The sequence below is a fragment of the Falco punctatus genome, assembly GCF_963210335.1.
Source record: "Falco punctatus genome assembly, chromosome: 5".
Classification (NCBI taxonomy): Eukaryota; Metazoa; Chordata; class Aves; order Falconiformes; family Falconidae; genus Falco; species Falco punctatus.
This window is the reverse complement of record NC_137584.1, coordinates 2,441,897-2,464,842: the sequence shown is the minus strand read 5'-3', so window position 1 is coordinate 2,464,842 and position 22,946 is coordinate 2,441,897. Positions and strand designations below refer to the sequence as shown.

The following is a 22,946-nucleotide window of genomic DNA, read 5'->3' as shown; positions in this document are numbered from 1 at the left end:
CGGCATACGATGGTTTACGGTCAATGCGTCAGCTGGAAAGTGTCTGATCCCAGCTCAACGGTTTGCTAGGGACTGTGTGATCCTCAGGGTTTTTTCAGGCTCACAAGATTTGAAATACATAAACGTTTTACAGAGTTCTTTGTGCTGCCTGCTGAGTGGTTTCCTGCAGGTTGCATCAATTCACTACACTAATCAACTGATGGCAATAAACAAGAGTCACTTAATTACTACTAAAGACCACTTTCTGCCTCTGGATACAGATAGGTAACTGCCAGTGACTTTAAAAGGAGGTACTGGTGTGAGCGTGCGCCTAGAATCTAATTCTGTGCAGTTTGGTTTTACTCTCTTGCTTAATGGTTTGGCTGAAAGTCCAAAGACCTAGGCTGTGGTTTTAGGTGTCTGTCTTTGGCTGCAGCAAAACTGCTCTATCAGAATGCTCCATTAGCATCTTCATGGCCTTATCTCTCAAACACAGACATTTTCCATTACTGGGGTATTCTCAGCACACCGGACGTGAACATAAAAAAAGAAAATTACTCCATTCCAATGCAGCCTGGACAAGACTACACCTGGAAACATTAATGCTGCAGATCTACCATTTCATGGTCTGCAAGTTAAAGACAGCACCCCAGAGCACTGCCCATGTTTCTTGGTTTTCCTTTTATAAAACTTTGCAGTGCTGACCTCTGCCAGAGGCCACTATTATTAATATACCCTATTACTATGATCCACGTGCAAATGTGGAGCCACAGCCTCCCCACACCATGCCCAGCAGGGAATCACCCAGAAGTACCAGCATGGCTTACACCCCTCCCTGCAACCTGCCTAGCAGAGACCCTCCTTCACTCAGCCTCATAATCCTGCACTTCTCTAACAATTTATAGCAGAGCTTGGGCCATCATTAGCCAATCAACTGAGTCATTCCTTTGAGTAATGAATTTAGGCTAAGACTGGAAAAAAAAGTCAGTCTAGTCAGTAAGATATCAATTCTACCTTGCAAATAATATAGTAGGAATTTAAGTCGTAAGAAATTTCTATGAATTTTAATTTAAATTTAGGCAGAATTTTAATTTTAATTTTAATTTTAATTTTAATTTTAATTTTAATTTTAATTTTAATTTTAATTTATGAAGCCTTTAATAAATTCATAGGAAATTATTTAACATTAGAAATTAAAACGTTGGGAAGCTCATTATGCTTCTAGGATTTCAGGCTATATTGGATGTGATGACTGGTACAACCAAAAGAGCTCTGAAGCTGTGTCTTTGCCATGATTAGTACAGCAGGCTAAGGAGCACACCTTTTTGCTCTTCACCATTGCTAGTAGCCTGGTTGTAGCTTGGTCTCCAAAGACTAGATTCACCTCATCTAATTTTAGATTCCCAGATGAGGTAACTGTTGTGTCCCTGTAGTGAAGTAAATGCAGGATCACTGTGGGTAGTAACAGGCTACAAGATTTTTAATAACTGCAAGGACTCAGGATGAAGATTTTCAGACTCTCCTTGTCTAATCTTGCCTTTGTCAATCACAAGGTTTGTTTCAGCTTGCTTAAGTGAAATTGCAGTTGCCTACTGACCAGGCGGACATTACTTAATTTATTTTAGCCTTGTTTAGTCTTGTGTGATTTTGTGCTGTAGCACCTATTGGTGTTGTAATGTTGTTATATCTCCTGTAAGTAATAGACACTGGTTAGAGGTAGCTATTCTGATACTTAATCTGTGTAGAATTATTTATCTATGACTCCAGAATAGCAGCATGGTGTAGCACAATACAACTGCAGGATGCTGGCAGGGGCCATGGAAGCGTGGACCCAAGCCCAGAGGCTTTAGGGCTGGACACAACTTGCCCGTTATCAACTGCTGAGCACTAAAGGAATGCAGCTCCTGGAACCTAGAGAAACTGATTTCAGGAGTCAACAAGAGAACAAGGAAACAAGTATCTGATGTATGTAATATACAACATATAGAACAAATTTAGAAGTGATTTGAGATTGCAAGTCAATGACGAAAGAGCTAGATGTAGGCTTTGTTAGAAAAACAAAATAGCCTCAAATTTACACTCAGCTGAAGAGAAAGAAACCATCAACATCATTCTCCTCCTGGCAAAGGACTTGAGATGCTGAGTATTGAAGTAACCAGACTATTGCAGTAAAAGGGGAAAAGTAAAGAATGGCATACAGTGAGTGGAGAAAAAATTAGTTCATGAGTGAAATATATGTAAGAAAGAATTTTTGTAAATATTCAACCCAAGACATATGGGGACTGATTTATAAAAGTGCTGAGTGCTTACATCTGTAAGCAAAGTGTACTTGAGCTGTGTTCTGGGTGTACCAAGTGCTATAGCAATCCTAAGTACTCTGAAAATAAGGCTACCAAGGGCCATATTTTAAAATACATTTAGACACCAAAAAATTACAAAAATTATGCCTACAGGGATTTTCAAAAGGACCTGAGAAGTTAGATGCCTAACACCAATGAAGAGGGATTAGCATCTCCTCAGGATAATGATCTCCTCAAACTAATTTGCCTACCTGGACTTTTAAGGTTTAAAAAAATCTGTCTCTAAGTACCTGAAAGTTGGCAGCCTAAACAAATTGATATTTTTTGACAGCATTTGTCTAAGTCACTCTGTGCCTCAGTTCCTTTTGTTTAAAAAGGATAATACTATCTTGCGTCACAGGGCTGTCAGCAGGATACATTGAACTAAAGGCTTTGAAGCATTCAGAAACAAGGGTGAGAAAGCTATTGAAACATCTTAGCGTCTGATCATGTGCAGATTTACTCCACAGTGTTTGGATAATGTAGAAAAAATATAGCTCAAGCTATAGCTAGTCAGGAGAATCAGGCCTGTGAAGAGGATATTGAGGGATGGGATCTGTACTTTTTCTTTTTTTTTAAGAGTGTGTGATTACAATTAAAACAAATTATTAAAAAATATACAGACATTTTAAAGAAGTCTTTTAAATGTCACGCCATTATCTGAGCCAGAGTGACTTCAGCATCTCAAGAGACTCATCATCGGGTCTGCCATCCTGATCCACAACCTACTTAGTGTATCAAACAGAAGTTTAAAAGGCAGTTTCATCATGGTTCATAAGGACCCAGAGGAGAAGACTTCTGATATTTGGGACACTTTAATCTGACAGACAACAACATAACAAGGTTCAGTTTCTGGGTAAAATGGAGACAGAAAAGTACAAATTAGGAAGAAAAAGAAATTTAGCAAGGGCAATTAATCAGTGGTGCAGCTTACCAAGGGAAGTGGAAAATTTATCGTAACTCTTTAATTCAACATTGAATGACTTTCCAAAGGATGGAATGCAAACAATAAATGTTGGTGCTAGATATTAAAAAGGAAGAATAATTCCTGCCTGCGGAGGAATGTTGTCTGTTCTGTGATATGCAGACTAAGTCAGTGTCTTCTCCGGGCTTAAAACAAATGCATCTATACTTGGCTACCTTTTGGGAAGAACCAAAGGGGAGCACACACCATAAGTCGTCCAGCACACAGTCACTGAACTAAACACGCAGCAGCTATCTTTGGGGCACGTAGTGTGCCTTTTTTTTTTTTTTTTTTTTCTTTTTCCGCAGGAAAATTAATTACAGGTAATTACCGTGTATCATTTTTTTACATCATATATCTGCAGTGCTCCTTAATGAATATAAATTTAAACACTGTCCTGGACTTCTACTCTACCACAAATTAAAGAATAAATGGATCAAAGAAGAGGGAAAGAGTAAACTATGTTACAGTATGAAAATTGTTTACATTCAGGCATATGCAACAGCATTTCTGGGTTTTGCTCTTGTTGTTGTTTGCTTGCATTTGTTTCCAATATCATTATTTTGAAATAAGTGAAGGTTTTAGGTGTTCCAGAGACTATGCTCTTCATCAAGGTTAATATAGATGGTAAGATTAGATCTCGCAACTTCTTTTTCCCAACATTAAACATAAACAAATATATAAATAAAAGTATGCCGTTAGTTTTGAAGGGGTTGTATCCCTTTGTACCAACCATGAATTTACATCCTAATCTGTATGTTCCTGCAATTCATTGCAGCTTAAAAGATAGGAAACTCTGACAGAGAACAAGCCACTTTACATTGAACACTCCATATGGGAAATTTTAGCCAAATAAGAGTGATCATAATTGAGATGGCAGCAAGTGAAAAAATGGGGGAAAGAATTTTTTTCTGCTAGCCACTTTGAAACCCTTGCATTTCAAAAATTCACATATGCATTGGTTTTCCCCTGAATAAAATTCTAGAGGGGGATTTAGAGTTCATATAAATTCAGGCAGTGGTATCAAGCCTCTGATTTGTAATAGGTTATTCAGTTAGGCACTTAGAAAGAACATGACATGACCTAATCTTGCTGCTTGTTATTCATGTTGCAGATAGTCCTGTTGCAGTCACAAGACTTAGATTCATCAGACACAGTATTTATATATTAAATATTACTCAAATAAAGGGGAGGTGATAAACTAGAGGTGGGATGGGAGTACTGCTTCTTTTCTAAATCCATTGGCTAGTTTGCCAGAGAGATTTCTTCTCTCTGCAGACCTCACTTCTCTTATGTCCTTAGACCATCACAGCCACAACAGTAATTGCACAAATTTGCACTTTTTAATTTTAATATTCTGATTAATCTTCTGGTTTGGGTTTAGTAATAGTTGCAAAGTTTCTGGAAAGTGTTTCCTCAGAAGAGTGAATTAAACTGAACTTTGTGAATATTGACATCTAGTGTGACTGACCATGTTCTGAATGCACCAATGGAGTTTTGGAGTTTGTGTGTACTCAAAACACATTAATTACTGTATGGATTTTACTCAAGTGGAACTTTGTGGCAAAAAATGTAATCACCGTCTGACTTGTTCTTCAGTCTTATGCTCTCATGAAAAATCTGAAACTTTTCCAAATACACTTTCTTGGAAGTTTCAGTCCTTTAGATGCCAGTGGATTTTGTGACTATAGTTTCTCAAATGATTCATGAAGTATATGAATGATTTTATGTATTTAACTTCAACAAGCATAAACAATTTGAAATAGTCTCTTACTTGCTCTGCAAATTTACAAAGATTTGGACATTAATTTATCATTAACTGGAATGAAAACCTTTGACTGTATGCATACTTGAGGTAGAATTTTCCAAAGCACCAAGTGCTTTTTTTCACCACATCTCCTGCAGTCAGCAGGAAGGCAGCTTCTCAAATCCCTTTGTGGGCTACTAACTTTAGCTTGTCTGCATATACAAACTTTTCACAGCTGCTTCCCACTCCAATGCATATTTTTCTAACATCAAAGGAGTTTGAGGCTTTTCACATCTCCCAGCTGTCTATCCTATGAGAATGCAGGATTTGGAGTCGATACATTATCATTATTACTAGCTGCTATTTGGAACCATACTGGTGGACCATGACTCTGTTGTCCTACATACTGCAAGATGTGAGAATAAAAAGATGGTTTGTGACTCTTAACAGCTTATGGTCCTTCCAGACAAATGAATGAAGCCAGGAATGTTAGAAAGGAGCTCAAAACCAAGAAACGGATCTATGATTAATCATTAATAGTTGTAATGAATATTGAAGTAAAACACGCAGAGAGAACAGAGGATTAACTCTCACATGGGTGAAAAGACTTTTAAACCGTGCTATGCCCCTGCAAGGACATTGTGAAAAGGGTTACTATGAAGTTTAATGTTTTGCTTGTCTCCGCTAGTTCAGTCTCATATATACAGAACCATATTTCAAATAGAAAACAAGTTCCTTTTTTCTAACTGTAGGCTCTGCCCAGCCAGACTGGGTTCTAACATGAAAAGGCTGTATTTCTACTCCTCTCAGTATTCGCAGTAAAAATTGCCAAACAAGCTGGGACCTCAGATATTTTTCTTCCACTAATGCACTCAATAACTTTTCCAATATTCTGCCATCTGTATCAATCTAAAATTAAGCTATGCCTACATGTAGGCTTCTGCTGGTATAGCTTTGTGAGCCACTGATATGAAAATGTCTTCCAGAAGCTCCTGTTATAAGTCCACTTGCATTTAAAAAAACCAACAACAACCAAAACACACATGAAAAAAAACCACCACACAAAAATCCCAGAGCTTTTAGCTGTTTAACTTGTTCAGCTGTTTAGCTTGTTTAACTGAGAGGTAATCAGATAAACTATGCAACATATAGCTTTCACAAAATAAGCTGCATCCCTTACTAGGAGAATGTTGCTGCTGTGGTACGCTACTGTAGGAATACCTTTAAATCACTCCTAGTGAAGACATGGCCCTTAATGAACAATTCTGTGGTTGATACACAGAACAGCCTGCAGTTTGGAGCATAGTTGTATTGACTTGGTAGCACCAGCCAACATTCAAAGAAATTGGTACATCTTTTGTTTCCAAAATCACCAGATTTAATATTGAATCACTGAAGAAACAAATCTGTTGATGTGTTTATGCTCGGGGTTTTTTGCATTAAGCTTCATTTTAGTACATCACTGCTGGAATATATATGAAGTATCAATGATATGATACTGGCGCGCAAGATAGGAGTCAAGGCAGAAGAAATCCATAATTAGATTTTTCTCAGTACATCCATCTTCATTTATCCAAGAGGCCTAAGTCATTATTATTTACTCAAGAATCTCCTTGGAGAGTAGGACTGTAAAGATTTGCTGCATATTATGAGAATCTGCAAGTATATTGAAGTCCCCTAGTTCAATTATTTGTCCCTTTTACATTTGATTATAATAGGAAGAAAGTTATACCAGTGCCTATATGTTTGGTTTCTGATGATATCCTCCCTCTCCTAAATTGTTCCTGTAATGGAAAAGGGGCAACTATTTCATTTCTTCTCTCACGTGTTGTTTCTCTTTTCACCAGCTGATATAAGCTTACCTGTAAAGTTCTTTGTGTTTGGTATGTGAAGGTAATAATTTTTTTTTAAGAAATTCATGATAGAAAGTCTTAACTAGAGAAGTTGTACTTTCCACAGTCATTCTTTGTGCTCAGTGGAGACTGAGGCTTGGATGCAGCAAACCACATCTCTTCATAGATAGTGGCACCCCAGACCAGTTTGTATTCTTGAGTGAAGTCCCTGCTTTATCTTGGCCTGTTAGAGCAAAATACTTATTCAGGATCAGTCCTATGAGGCATAGTGCAAAGGCGTTTAATTTTAAATTTGAAATCTGATTGTATTGTATAATGTGAAACTGCTGTTTAGCAAAGAAACTTACTCAACAAAAATGGCACTATGCACACACACACACAAAATAACCAAAACCAACACCAACACCAAAACCAAAACCAAAACCACCCTAGTTTACCATAGATTTCTTCATCTCACTTCCTTGATAAAACATATGGAGCAAACCAGATATTCCATGACTAAATGAAAGCTATAATAAAGCCCACTAGCTACATTTCCATAGAGAAGATATTTTAATAAGTGGTTTATTTTATTTTATCTAAAATTAAAGGCATTAGCAGATGCTATAAATGCGCCTAAGAATGGAGACTTAAACTACTCGGATATCAGGTTAAATGCGTTCAAGTTGGTGTAAAGTAAAAACTGAGAACACATAGTTCTTTCTCAGATGAAAATTTTCTTAATATTTTCTGTTATTTTCTAACTTAATCATATCCAAGCCTCAGCCTGGGTTTGACTCTCACTGTACAACACAGTTTTTGTCTGGATCTAGGATCCTACTCTTGTCCTACAACCCTGCAAACTGCAGCGGGTCACTGCACTCATCAAGGTCATTAAGGCTGATTGCACAGCACCAGGTACTGCCATTAGCCGATCCGGCTGTAGAATCAGGGCCAAGTTTAAGGCAAGCCATAACTAATGAACGTCAAGAACAGTAAGCCAAATGATGATAGATTTTTAAATGATGCAGTTAACCTCCTAGCCAACAATCAATTACAAATAGGAAAATGCACACAGGGCTCCCACGAGCACAAGTCCTCCAAAATGGATGTGAATGAAAAGCGAAGCCCTGCCCTCACAAACACTGGTAGCACTAACTTTATGGAGACATCAGTGGAAAAGCACAAATTTCAGTACTGCATGTACATTTTTAGGAAGTACTTAAATGTCCTTATTTAAAAGCATGCCTCACATAAATGATCTGATGATGTTAGGTAAAAAATAAATCCTCATTTTTTTTTATATTATTTCAATAAATACCTAGTTTTGGGGTTGGAGAGCTGTTTGAGGAAGGGATTGTTTCATACCGATTTACTTTTCTAATTGTGTTTTGGTTTTTTTGAACTTTACAATATCCTGCTTAAAGAACACAGTCTTTATGATTTTTTTTACTTTTAAAACATCTATTAATATCCACATGTTTTTCATTATGTGAATGAAACCTTTTATCAAACTGTGCTCCCAGAAAATATTTTGGAACTTTCAAAAAGCAACCTAAGCATATTTCCCATCTAAGGTGGCAAGCTCAGCAGACAGCTTTTGCAAAGGCAATTTATGTAGCAACGGTATAATCACAAAAGGCTTACATTTTCTCTCAGATGAGAGAGAGATGTTTAGATGTTTGGGCTGTCACCCAAAGGTTCTATAGAAGAGATGCAACCTCATATCTAAGAATAAACTAGTTCACTATAATGACTCTGAAATGTAAGGGTTAATGTTTGTATTCTTCATTAAAAAAAATGCTGCTAGCATTTAAAAACACAAAATCTTGATAAATCCTTGTACATAAGGGTAAATCCTTGTACATATATATAAAAAGCATGCAAGAATCTGAAGTGAGCCCTGTAATTTCCTGAAGAACTGACACATCTCCAACAAAATAATTTTGGTGAAAACACAATTTCTGTGGGCATATATGTGCTTGCTTTGGTGCAGACTACATTTGTAGTCAAAGGTAGGAAAGAGCTAAAGCCATTCATCTGAGAATAGACAGGACCTCAGCGGTTCATTTCCTATTCTGAATCTCAGAGAAATAATGTTGCACTCAGTCTCCCATTTCTCAGGAATCACTGTCACTACCGGGCTGCTACACTAGCCTCGGTTGTTCCTACTGGAGCTGTTAAATCAGCAACTACAGAGCAAGAGAGGAACAAAAGAAAATTAACTGTATTAAAACCTGCATTACATATACTAAACCCCTGTATTAACTATTTTAAAAAATATAAGACAGTTTCTGTGCCACTCATAATAGATCAGTTCTTGCTCAAAGATGTTATTATCTATGCAGAACCCAAATCTTTCCCACTGCCCAGTTTCCCTTCCTTTCCTTTCTCTTCCCTGACTACTCCCATCTCTTGAACGCCTAGAGCCCTTGCTGGAGAAGGCAGAAGAGGGGTGGGGGGACAATGAGCACAGGGGAAATACCAGAAATCTGCAAGTTAAAGGCGTGCTCAGACATAATCCCAGAGAAGAGACCAGAGAAGAGAAAAATGCCGAAAGATTGCTTTGTTAGGAATTTCCTTGCAAGTAGCAATAGCTCAAAATGAAACATTGAGTCCTGCTCCTACTGGCTTTACAGGTGCCCAAAACCTGACCTAATAATTTTACAGTGTCCCCTCTTTCCCTCCCCTTGCTGACTGCATTAGGTGGCTTGGTTGAGCCTGTGGAGACCAGAGGACATCCTCTAGACAGGGGTTATAATGGGCCTCCTAGTATATATTTTTGCAAATAGCTGCAAGGGAGCAGAAGCAGGTCCTTGACCTTCTCTCAATGATTTTCTGAAAAAGATGCAGATCTTAGTGATTTTAATTTTTCCCCAGGAGTTCTTACTAGTTCTTACTAGCTCTTACTAGAATAGTGGCACTCAGAAATGCCTTCACACCAACAGTGAAGTCGCAGTGGTTTGAACCAATTTCCACCATGGTTATAGAAATACTCGTATTGTCGTTGGTGAACTCTGGGTCAGGGCTGTCTTTTGGAATAAACCTGTTAGAAGACCAGACCAATTCTCTTAAGTGACTGGAGCCCTTACAGCAAATCAGCAGTTTGAAATGTGGAGCTACGTGGAAATCTACCCAATCTCTCTCTTCCCTGGCTTCACAAGTGGGAGCTGTTGGTACCTGCACGGCTCTTGGTACAAGGCAGAGCAGAAGAGCAAAGGAAGTTAATAATCCACAAGCCGTACAGAAACATCTAGGACAGAGACACTGACAGCAGGGTATCATGTGTCTGCACTGAGCATCTAGTAAATTGTTTACTTGGAGGGCTGATGAGAAATGCACGGATGAACGTCTGAAGCAACTGCTTGGCAGGTAAGGCTACTCCTGTACTCTAATAGATAGCACTATGTTCTCGTCATCACAGTGTCTTTTCCCCAAATGTATTTGCAGCAGTTTATCAACATTATATAATGCAAGGAGAGTTCGGAGCAAGGATAAAGGTTTGCTAGCCAGCTTTCGGTGTGCTTGTTTATTTGACATACTTGATTTACAGGTCTCCTGTTTACACAATGCACTTTCAGCAGTCCTCTCTTTTATTTTTAACGTTAAATTAATTACTCTTGATCCTAAATAAATATCTGGGAAGTCCTTCAGGTTTCAGGAGCAGGCTTGAACGACTGCTTTTAAGAACTACTCCAGTACATGGTTTATTGCCCATACAGTCAATGGTTATTGTACTCTATGTTTTCCTCTTGTTTACCGCCTTTTTTCCTTGCCACTGCACGGTTTTGTTTCCTCCTGCCGGGTGGGTAAAAAAGGAAAGAAAAAAGGACGGGGAGGATGGGCAAGCGCTAGCAGCGCTGTCCCCCTCGGGGTTAGGGGGCGGCGAGGAAGCGGGGCCGGGGACCTCCTGCCCTTCAGAGGGGCAGGTCGCCCTTCCCGGGGGGGACGCGCCCACCGGCGCTGCCTCCGCGCCCGCCGCAGCCCCGGTGTTCCGGGGCCACCCTGCGGCGGAGGGCGGGGGGGTGGTGGTGGGGGGTGGGGGGTGGGGACCGCGGCTCCGCGGCCGAGGGAGCGGAGGGACTGAGGAATGGCGGGATGGAGGGATAACGGGTGGAGGGATGGAGGAGTGAGGGATGGACGGATGGAAAGATGGAGGGGCGAAGGATGGAGGGATGGGAGGAGGTGGGCTGGAGGGATGAGGGCTGGAGGGAGAAGGGATGGAAGAATGAGAAAATGAGGGCTGAGGGACGCAGGGATGACGGGCCGAGAGACGGAGGGCTGCAGGAGCGAGCGCCCGCGCTCCCCAGCTGCTCCCCCTCCGCTGCGCGCCTCCGCGCCGCTCCCCGGCCCCCCCGCCGCCGCCGCTGCGCGTGCCCGCGCCCGGGGCTGACTCTCCCTCGCATCCTCTTCCCGCGGCGGCGGCGGCAGCGCCGGGGATGGGCAGCGAGAGCGCGCCCAGGAGCAGCCCGGGCCCCGCCGCTCCCCCCTGCTCCCGCACCCGCTGCTGCTCCTGCCCCGCCGCCCCCCGCGCCCCGGGGGCAGCGCCGCCGCCGCGCTACCCGCAGCCCCCGCCTCGGACGGGTGAGTCACCGGGCCCTGCCCTCCCCCCCCCAAAAAAAGCACCTGCCGCGCATCGCCCGTCTTCCTTCCTCCGCGCCTCCCATCCCGGAGCGGCCCCGGGGACGAGCGCTGGGGGAGCCGGGGGGTCGCGGAGAGGAGGTGCCGCGCTCACGCCTGCCCCCGCCCCCGGGGGAACGGGGGGTCCCGGCCCGGGCTTGCGCCCGCCCCGCGGGGCCGGAAGGTCCGGGGGGACAACAGGGGTGTCCCCGAGGCTCCATGGGGGCTGCGGGGGAAGGGGCTCCCGCCCCGCTGCCCCCCCCCAGGCACCGCTGCCCATTCCCACCGGGGTCTCGCACACGCACAGCCGCACGCACAGACACCCCGACAGCCCCGCTCCCCAGCCGGGCCAGGGTCCCCCCATCCACGGTCCGCAGCCCCCCCCCCCCCCCCCCCCCGCCGCCGGGGCGGTTAGGGGGAGGGGGCAGCGCCTGAACTTTTGCAAAGGACCATTTGAAGGTGGGGCGAACCCGGCTCAGCAGAATTGGCTGCTTCACCGGAGTCGCCCCCCCGGGAGGCGGCGGAGGGTCCCGGTCCCGGTCCCACTCGCGGGTCCGCTGAGTGCAGCGGAGCGTGGCTCTTCCCATGGGGGGTGGCTTCGGGTGGGACTCGGGGCCCAAATGGACTTTTCTGACACCACCACTCCCCCCAAGTAAATAATTAATTAAATAAAGCTGGGGAGGGGCGGGGGGAGAAGTCTGTGCTCGTTTTGCTTTCGCTGCCCTGAGCCGGGAGTGTGGACGATGGGATGCTGTGGCCGAAAACCGTTTTCTGGTTTTTATGTGTCATGATGCACACGGTTGGTTGTAGGTAGTGTAGTAACTATCTGTATCCCAATAGTTTCCTGTCGAGAAGGGTTGTTATGGCAGCAGCGCTTCCCTCTTCTTTTATTTTGCATCTCTGGCTTAGAGTAATGTTAAAGACCTGGAGGGGGGGGGGGGGGGGCGGGCAAAAAAAAGGGCCCAAAAAAGCAACCTCTTGCCTCCTTCCCAAATAGCCAACAAGTACAAATATGAGTCACACTAAACCTTCACTCCCTTCTCCAGAAGCTGGTGCTGTGATAACACTTAAGACTGAAGGAGACTGAGGGAAAATGTCATTATTTTTTTCCCCACAATTTCTGCTTTTTGTTAAATTTTGTCAGAATTTTTGCTTTGTGTTGGTTTTTTTATGCGTTTCACTTATACATTTTCATAGAATTCTTTCTTGCAAGGACTTCTTATTCCTGCATTACACTGGGTAAAGGGATTCAAGTGGTTCTACATACAAGTTACACACAACATTTGTGGGAAGGGAAAGCTTGTAATTCTGTAGATTTAGCTTTTCTGTACAAGTTACAGGATGATGATTTTTCTTGTGATACAGAGGAATCTGCATGAAACTCATCAGAAAGGTCTCATCACATCCTAACTGACACAGCTGGTGGCAGTCTGAAACCGTAAGATTTAAAGGTTATCACGAAAGTAAGTTTCTCTGTTGCCTGTAATGATCAGCCTGTTCTCAGATAAACCACAAATAGTTGTAAGGCAAACACTCTGATTCTGATTTCAGTTTAGTCAGTAGTGTTTTGGGGAAACTGTTTAAACTGTGGAGCCTTTCACAAGGATGGATGTTAAAAGCACATGAAATTGGTAGAGGGCTATATTACTCTGCAGTTTTTACTCTATACTTGTATAGGTACCGTTTGTTGTCTTCAACTGGAGTTTGCTTGAGTAGAGGGTAAGCAGTAAATGATAAGGACAGAAGGATTTTGTCCTGAACACTCTCACATTTTTATTTCCTGCAGAATATTTGCAGACTGATATTGATATTGCAGGATGAAACATTATTGAATTGTGATATCTTGTTTCCAATTGTACATTTTGAAATAAGTTTGGCTTATCATTAGGAAAGCAACACCAGTGTGTAACTGTTCATTTAGGAATGAAAAAATGTCCCAGGATCATTCATGTGTTGAAACAGACCAGATTCAGGTTAAATAGGTGAACTAAAATAATGTGGTGTAAGTGATCTGTAATTAATTTTCATTGCTTATAATGAAAACAGGCACTCTTGTTGTCTTCAAGAGATGTTGGAAGATAAATGAGAACAGCAAAGTTTATATTTTGAATAACAAACTAAACTGTTAAAAAAACCTCAGATATTTCTAAGGGAATGCAAGCACATCTCTTGGTATAACTGTGGTCATGATTCTGATCCCAGCTAAATTAGTATGAGATTCTCCCCAGGCACCGCTGTGAGCAGAATCAAAAAGGTCTTTGCTAACCATCTTTGAGGGGCCAGGATGTGAAAAGATAATTTGAACTTTTCCCCATGCAGTAGCTGGAAGGATTTATTTCATGTCTTGTATGGAATATTCCACGCTTTACCTTTCTGAGCTGTACTCAAGCCTATAGTTCTTACCTGCCCAGACAGCTCAACTGAGATATTTCTTGTGAGAAAGAATAATGTATATATAGCTAGGAGCAGTTTTACTGGGACCAACTAGTCAAATAATAGTCAGGTTTACTGGAAAAAGGGATTGACTTTGATGCTACTTTCATATCTGATACCACTAAAATTTCATTTTTAGGTCATGGGAATAACATGTTTCTTAAAATGGCATTACTTGGTTTATGGTTCTGATATAAAAGGACTAGCTGAATTTAATCAAGCTGGAGAGCAGATGTTTCCAACTTTAGTGATTTAAAAATATCCTTAGAAATTTAAAAATAACCTTAAATTGTAATGAAGAAAAGACAAATTTGGATGCTCTGAAAAGGGTTACAGCTGAAGTTATTTGATACAAGCGAACCAACAGATTGCACTTATTTAACATTAGATAGAGGTAAAATGGAACAAAAAAGAAAGCTGGCAAAACCCAGCTATCATAGGAAAATAGTATAAACACTGAAATTATTCAAGAGGTTCCAACTTTAAGGGTCTGACGCCTTTATGGGACTCGAATGGAAAAGGTCCCATTGGCTTCAGTAAGCATTAGTACCTGGAGCGTATTCTAAGAGAAGGGACGGGTAAAGCTAATTAAATTAAGTACCACAAGAATTCTGACAGTTTCTAAAACTAGATTGGAAATGTACGTGTTTTCTTCAGTTAGAAGGAAGTCCTGGGTCCACCAAAACTGAATTGGAGTCTTGCCATCAATTTCGCTGGGGCCAAAATGTCACCCTGAGAATTATGTTTCAAGTGACTTTTGAAATACATTGCATGTTACATTTAATCTGGTTTTAATTTGTGTGATATTCTATTAAAATGAGGATACCTTTGCCAAGCTTGAGTTATTAATTAGTTATTAGCAATCATTTTCCCTTTCCTTTTACATTTTTTTAAATGTCAGTTTTTCAGAAATGGCAAGAAACACAAAACAGTCTTCCTGTAAGAGTGTACTCATAACCTGAATAATTCAAAGACTGTACTGTCATTGTGCAATCAATTTTTTAATATGATGCTGTCAAAGTCATAAAAAAAATAATCAAATGTGACATCATAGACGACAACGTATATAGCTGACATGACATCCAAATGTTTTAATTTCCCCACTTTATATTTAGCAGTTAATGAAGATAGACTTTTCTTTCATTCCTCTGAGGAAACTCCTAACACAACATATTAAATGTTCAGAAAAAATGACTATATTTTCTTAAAAAGAAAGATACCTCTTGTGAAGAAAAGTCCCTAACGTAAAGGAAATGAAATCATAAAGGAGACAATTTAAAGCCTTCAGTGGGAAACGGAACTGAGATAATTTGTAGCTATTGAGAAAAACTATTGTCAGATAGGTTTTCTAGAATATGATAGGTATGATCTTGACAAAGGACAATTTATTAACTGTTCCTAACTAGGTGTGTACCTCGGTGTAAAAAAAAAAAGACTAACACACTTTTACCCTCAAAACCCATAGTCATTTCTGTGGTGTCTTTCTGCTGTTTTTCCTCCTAAATGAAGTATATTTAATGCTAATGAACAGTACTGGATTGGTAGAAATGGAAAATGAAACTGTGTTTACGCAGCGTTGGTGGAGCACAGAAAGCAGCAGCACGGTGCAGTGACCCAGCACTGAGCTGCCATTCCAGCCCGGCCTGGGTGGGTACTGGGCGTGGAGACAATGTTCGCCCACCGAGATCTTTCAGGTGGCTAAGAGCCTTTTTTCTCCAAGTAGTCAACATACTGAGGAAATTTGCCTGGAACGGGATTTTGTTAGCCTTGGCCTCTGTCATCTTCAAAGAAACTAGCCCCAGTTGTGGCTCCATGGAGACCTGGCCAGATTCTGCGAGGAGCTCGGTATTCTCAGCGCCAATACTTTTGAAAGCACTGAGTGTGTTTTCAAGATCCTCTAAGAAATGGAATGAAATAACCCGTTCATTTCACACAGGCCACAAACCAGCTTTCAAATCCCAATGATTTTCCGTCTCTACTGCGTGTTGGCTATATTTGAATCAGTGAACTAGAGGTGAAAGGCTCCAAAAATGTGATTACCAGTCCTCAGAGACATTTAGTTCTTCAAGGATATCTTACTGGAAATACTTGCTTGTGTTTCACAAACTGGACCAGAGAGAAATGAACTAATAACACATAAATATTTTTATTTTATTTTAATTTTTTATATATTTTGTAGAGAGACTGTTAATTCCATGTTTCAGATATTTTGTCCTGGAATACATGTATAATCCATGAGCAAAGAGTCTTATACCTGTTCTTATTTCATTACCACATAATGCTATATTTTTGATCTGACAAACATAGACAATGATTTAACCATACGCTGCCATACCTGTCTAACTTAAAACACTCCAATACTAATGTTCGGACTGGATTTTTTTTTCCCTAATATTTGCTACTCAGCAGCAGAAAACGTCAGAAAACAAATTAAATAAATAACAGATAAAATCAGTTATTTGTAATAGATTTTTATGTATAATGTCTTGGTTTTTATAAATTAAGCCTATGCTCTTTTGGGAAAAAGAAACCAAAACAACCAACTTAAAACTATTGTAATTGTGTTATACTACAATCTAAATCCACTATGTCAGTTAAGCTACTGAACTAAGGAAAGCCACCAACTGAACACTGAAAATGAATATTTAAGTGATAATCCAGCTGCTTAAAGGACTCTTGTCTTTTTTGCAGATGTCTTCTCCCTTTTAGTTTATCCAAGATAGCAACTACAGCAGTTTCAAACGGAGCAAGTGCGTTTAAACTGAGACCACAGGGAAGCCTGTTTTCTCATTCCAGTGTTAGACCGAATGCAGAGATCTATGAGGTCTAAACTTTGAAGTACATATACTTCCTTCAAAATTATTTTTTTTATTTAGGAAATGAGTGTTGGTTTTAAAATACGGAATGTATTTTTTAAATTTTGTATTTATCTAGCACCTTTATTATTGTTTTATTTACCTAATAAGACAACCCTAGAAAATATTTTTGGGACTTTATATATCAACTTCTATCACAAAGCATCTAGCTAACATTAAAACATTAATCATCATTTGTCATATTAAAATGCCCAAATTAAAAATCTGAACAAATGACAAAGATAGACTTCTTAGTGATTAGCAAAAACTGGTATCAAATTTTGCATAATGCTTATATTTGACTGTTGATTAGTGTGCTTTAATGGCTAACTGTGAGTGATACTTAAAAATTCTTTAGCTAAAAAACATAAATCTAGTCCAAGTTTATTTAATACATGATGTCTTTCTTACTGCTTTGAACTAAAGTTCCAAGCTAGAGGTTTAAACTACTTTGAATGAAATCTGCCCATACTTATGATAAAATAATCACTAAGGATCTTGTTTACAGGTTTGTCTTTACATTTCCCCACAGTTCCTCCCACAGCTTTTTTTCACCCACTTTTTCACCCCAGATGGAGACACTAGGTAGGAGTTAAAAATATTTTTTAAAAAACTTCTAAATAATTAAGCAGCATTAACTCCCTGTATATTCAAAGACTTTCTTCAGATGAGTCACCACATTTTAGGAAGTCAGGTACCAACAGCAGTACCCAGGGCAGATTAGTAACCAAGGACAGATGGATGCAGGTGGCAAGTAGACCATGCCAGACAACATGGGGTGAAGCAGGCCTATAAAGCAACAAAAACAGTTTTCTCTGCTTATCAGGGTGACATTTAAGAGGTTTTTGAAACCAGAAAGATCTCCTTTTGAAACGAAAGACACAAGTATAGAAGTCCTCAAGAAACAAGTTTCTACCCCAAACTGTTTTGGATAGGATGAAATGTAAAATGTTGTAATATGTGTCTCAAAATATCAGAAACTATTTTTTTTTTTTTTTTTTGAGGTTATTCTTTCAAACCAAGACTTCAGCAAAATTACTTCAATTTTGTGGAGCATTGTGTTACCAGTGTAACTGCATATTCTGTCAAAATAGGATTTTATTGAAGTTTCTTCAGTGGCTTAAACTACAGGAGAAGAAAGACCTTCCTTAAAATTAAGATAGCGCTGAATGAAGGCATCAGTCATGAAATTGTGAGATGCAGAGCTTTAGGAATGCGTTTATTCCAGTAAACTGGCTGATTGTGTACAAGTTACTCGTGACAACTGCTCTGACTTCATAGAACTGAGTCCATGCTATTCTTTGGCAAAGCAGTGGAAGTCTCTGCTTAGAGGGAGAGTGTAGAACTGATGGTAGAACTTGTTTGGGAGTTCTCCAACAAAATTATTTTTCAGTAGAAATATTTCATGGTTTGAAATTAGAATTGGCATTAGTATGAATCAATAATAGAAGATCCCTAATTTAATTTGGGAAATGGAAAATCATGAACTTTTTGAAATTAAGAATTTGAAATGGGAAATATTTTATGGTCACTACTGCTGAATATTTCATTTAAATGGAATGAGAGCACATCCAACTACACTTAGAAAGCAATCAAGTTGTTATTGTTGCCTGTATTGTTATATTTGGAATAAAATTTATCAGCTAAACAGCCAAGGCTATCAACCTAGCTATACGAACTTTACGATTTATTTAAGCTGGCAATACAAGATTTTCACAAAATAGCTGCTTAACACTATTATTCAGCAGTTCTAAATACCCATAGTTTAAAGGCCAATGTGTAAGTAAAATGAAGTAAGCTTGCGCTGACACAAATGCTAATTAGTTTCTTGACAACTACCAGGCTTAAAAAAGAGTTTTCAAGCAACACTGTTTAGCTGAATGGAGAGAGAAAATGCAGTAATATCCAACAAATGCCATTTTGGAGCATAATGAACTTGCTAATTCTAGAACTTGCAATAATTAGGGGAATTTTAAGTGAGAATGCTTGCCCCAAACAACATTGACCTCAACCAGCTAAGCTAAGACAGCTGATGTCCTGCACTGAGTATTGGCACTGATATAAGAGTTGCAAGGGAGGATCTCAGGGATGGAACCAAACTGCACTTCCCAGGCGGTGTCTGTGCCTCCCCTGTAGCCCCTTACCAGCCACCCTTGCTGCACAGCACGTGTGGGGAACAAAGGAATGACCAGCTGCCTCCCCAGCAAAGCTTCCTGGGGGACCCAGCCAAAATTCCTCATTACTTGACCTTGCTGAGCCTGGATGCTCTGTACATGCCTTCCTGACCTGACGGACCTCCAGTACTGGTCCACATGCCCACTTGCAGCAAGCTGATAGTATTTGAGATTCTAGCTAAAGAGTCTTTCAGGAGAAAGCATGAGAAGATTACAGAAAAAAACATTTTAAATATTTTGACAGTTAGTTAGAATACACATAGCTAGATAAAGTGTGTTTCCTTAAGGCCCCACTGAGCTGAAGAGCCTTCTTTCCACAGGTATCCTAGGGCTGGCAAGTGCAAGCAGCTGAGAGCATCTGTATTGTTAAAGCAACCATAACAAAAATATAACAATAATAATTAAATCTGTTTTGTAGATCTTTCCAGACAAGGGAGCTTTAAGCCTTGCACGACAAGTGGTACCAATAGTCGATGGGAAGGAATTCCAAACTGATTCACATTGGAGCAAAACACAGCAACACTGCTATGAAACTCAGGGCTGGGAATTTTTACATAGTTGATAATACCCAGCATGAGCCTGAGAGTAATTTAATTTCATGCAAACGATGAAATAAATAGGAAAATGGTTGGTGTGTGTGTACATATAAACTACAGTATGAATGAGTCAACTCAGTTCAAATACAAAGAAGCGGTTGGCAAAACCCTGCAAACTACATCGGTGGGTAACCAAAGAAGATACCAGCAGTCACATTTTTTTTTTCACATTTATAAGACATGATTACCAAATGAGGAGACAAATGCCAGTCTTAGAAGTACAACTTGAAACTGGGAGACTACCTGTTATCAGAATAGGTTGCTTCATCCCACATCATCTTGACACTTTCAAATAAGTCTAAATTTAATTAGCTTTCACATCACTACATTCCTCTCAGTCTTGTTATGAGTCAAAACAGACTAGCTGTGGAGACAACTCGCTTTCTCAAATAATGATTTTGTGACCATATTATGCACAGTGTTCATTGCTGAGGAACAAAATCTGTTTTTCTTAACACCTAAGATACACAGGGGGGAAAAAATGTTGTAAGTCTGTTGCATAGTTAGCAACAAAGAACTCAGCCATATGCAAATATAATTTTGTTTATGGGCAATTTTACGATTTCACTGGTTTCCTATTCTGAAAAGAACAAAACCATAAGTTGAACATTTCTACAGATTAAGAAGTTATTTTTGTCAGTCAGTAATTCTGCTTTTAGGAAAATCTAGTAGATAAATTGAGAAGACTGATTATGAAAGAACCAAAATAATTTATTTTGTATGATGAATTTTGTATGAAGAAACACTGCAGCAGAAAGCTATTTCAGAATAGAAACTAGAAAAATGTACCTTTTTCACTTTTTCAAAACAGCTTTTCCTTGAAATTTGCACAATTCCAAGAGACATTTTGATGTAAAAACATGAAATTGTCTTTTATTCTCCTCTGAAAAAATTTAATGCAGCTCTAGATCTAAAAGAAGAATATGATATCCGATTGGATGTTACCAGGAAAACCTGCGGCTTTCTGTGTTAAGGCATATAAAGACAATCATCTCATCTGCTGGAAAGAATCACTGTGTCTTAACCATGTATTTTAAGTATATATACATACACTTATATAGGCATATACATTCACACACACATACTCCTGTTCCTCCTGGTCCACAATAGCAGCTGAGCTCTTCAGGCACCCTGCCTGGTTAAAATCCTTCTCCCTGAAAGTCAGCTTTTCTTTTTTCCCTCCTAATAGAGCAATTTCCTGTGGTGGATTTATGCATTTATCTCTTTTCTTGAACTTTGTTGGATTGGCCTAATTTGTAATTCTTTTTGCTCGCATTACTATGCAGATAATATTTGTTCCTTTCATTGGGTTGTTATAGAATAAGTCATTTTGGTGTTTGTGCCCCATTTTTATAAGTGCTTAATGCCATGTAATGTTTATGGATTACCTGTAGTCTTCAGGTAAGTAGAAAAAATTACTCCAGAATTATGCCTCTCTGAAGGTCAGAGGCACACAGCTAGAAATGGAAACCAAGCACTAGGTTCCCAGTCCATGGCTCCAGCCGCACCTCCTCCTACAGTACAAAATTGGTTTAGCACAGATTTTCCCCAAAATATGGAGAACAATTTTGATGCCACGAAGGGAATGTAATACGTGATAATCACAGGCTATTTCAGCAGCAATGAGAAAAGGCTGGTGTAGACCTGGCAGAATAGCCACTGATCAGTCTAGATAGTAAACTATGCTGTCTACTGGTATGCACATTTTTTGAAGTTTTCTGCAAAGTATTGCTTCGAAATAGTATTTTTCTCTTGCTTCATTATCACCTGTCTTCCTTTCTAGTTTGTTCCCTCTTAGTCATAGCTGATCCTTCCTTAACTTCTGTGACACTTTCTTCCTACCTTTGTTTCTTCTGTTCCTCGGATTTTTTATTTCACTTCTTAATTGCCATCTTTTTCTTTCCACCATTTCCTAAACTGTCACTTCTTACTTAATTATTAAAAAGTTATTTTATTTGTCCCTGGAAAAAAAGAGTGAAATTTAAGTTTTCCCTAAAAATTATCTGTGATGATTGCGGGCAAAATCCACACAGTGACTTAAAGCTACAACGGGGTTTAGGCAGCAGCAATGTGACTTGTATGTATTTGCCTGTATTAGCAAGTAATTCAGCAGAACAGGAGCAGACCGGTAGATCAAAGCAGCTGGTGCTTAGGTCCTTATATTTAAGGTGTGTGATCAATGCATTTTACCATGGGCTACATTTAGTTTGGTATCTTGGACCAAATGCTATCACCCTGCATGTGGTCTGAGGCTGCTCAAAGGACTAATTGGTTCAGATCCTTTTGCCCCCGCTGCAGGTTCTGGTACATTTGGTACAGACTGGAAGCAGAGCTTCCAGTTACTTTGCTTCAAAAGAAGTCTAATCCACGCGCACCGAGACTACTTTGCAAAGCAAACTCATGTATGGTAATTGGGAATCACTGCAAACCCACACTACTTCTCGAGTCAAACGGCAGTCTCCTAGACTCTGAGCAACAAACTCCACCACCACCTTGCTTGGAGTTGCACATTCCTGACTCAGTTTTTAGTCTTAAAATTTTTATTTGTGTATGTTCCAAGAAGAACCTTAAGTCTTCTGAAGACTGAACAAGTTCAAGGACTGTGTAAATCTTTCATCCTGACAGCTCGTGGACTGAGTACTGCAACCAGGTACCCGTTCCTTGGGCAGCTCTGTCTGGCACTAGGCTAGTCATTCATCTCTTCTGTGTGGGTAAATAAATACGTAATATCCCCATTCTGACCATGTAGTGACATGGCTCCTACAGGTGTGGCCAGTGTCTCAGAACAGTCTCTGGGAGTAACAGGTTGCAGTGCCACAGCCAGGGCAGGGAATCAGCAGAATTGAACCCAGACTGCCAACATCTGGGTTGGCAGATCACAGTGTTATTAGTGAAGCGCCCGCACATATCTTCCCTTTTTATTTTAAATGAAAAGCTTTATTCCATTTCTTTTTGTCTTCCCTCCAGTTTCTAAAAAGGAAAAAAAAAAATAAAATATCTACTTTGTTAAAAAAAATCTGAAACTCGGACAGATAGATGCACATCCTTCATATCCTAAGCAGGGTGCTCAACTTCTGGCTGGGTGAAATTTACTACAGCCTTTCTGGTTAGCATTCCCCTCTGTATCAAACTCTCTGTTCAGTGCCATGACTTTACATAGCTCTCTGCTCTGTGTGCAGTTGCGCACTCCCCAGTCTGTATCGCTTACCTTCCTGGGGGATGGTGTCCAGCTCATCAACGCTTAAATAGAGATGCTTCATCTAATGTGAGGACAAGACACCAAAAGTGACATAATGAATTGCTCTGCCTTTAGTACCCAAACTTCTTTTTGGACGTAACTGTCAAGCTTTGCAATGTTTAACTGACAGGTAATTTGTTTACAAAACCTTGTTCTTTCCCCTGAGTTA

General features: G+C 40.1%; 1 protein-coding gene across 3 annotated transcripts in view; it reads left to right on the top strand.

Moving 5' to 3' along the window:
* The first annotated feature begins 1,116 nt into the window (after positions 1–1,116).
* Positions 1,117–22,946, top strand: part of FUT9 (fucosyltransferase 9) — a 114,927-nt gene continuing 93,097 nt past the window's right edge. The window contains exon 1 of one of the 3 annotated variants that reach the window (XM_080389057.1): positions 1,117–10,233. Coding sequence is in view for 1 of the 3 variants with exons in the window: in XM_080389054.1 (XP_080245180.1) it covers positions 11,301–11,445 (145 nt within the window). In the remaining 2 variants the exon portion in view is untranslated. Of the gene's footprint in view, positions 11,446–22,946 lie in introns of all 3 variants that reach the window. The other 2 variants (XM_080389054.1, XM_080389055.1) reach the window with 2 other exon arrangements.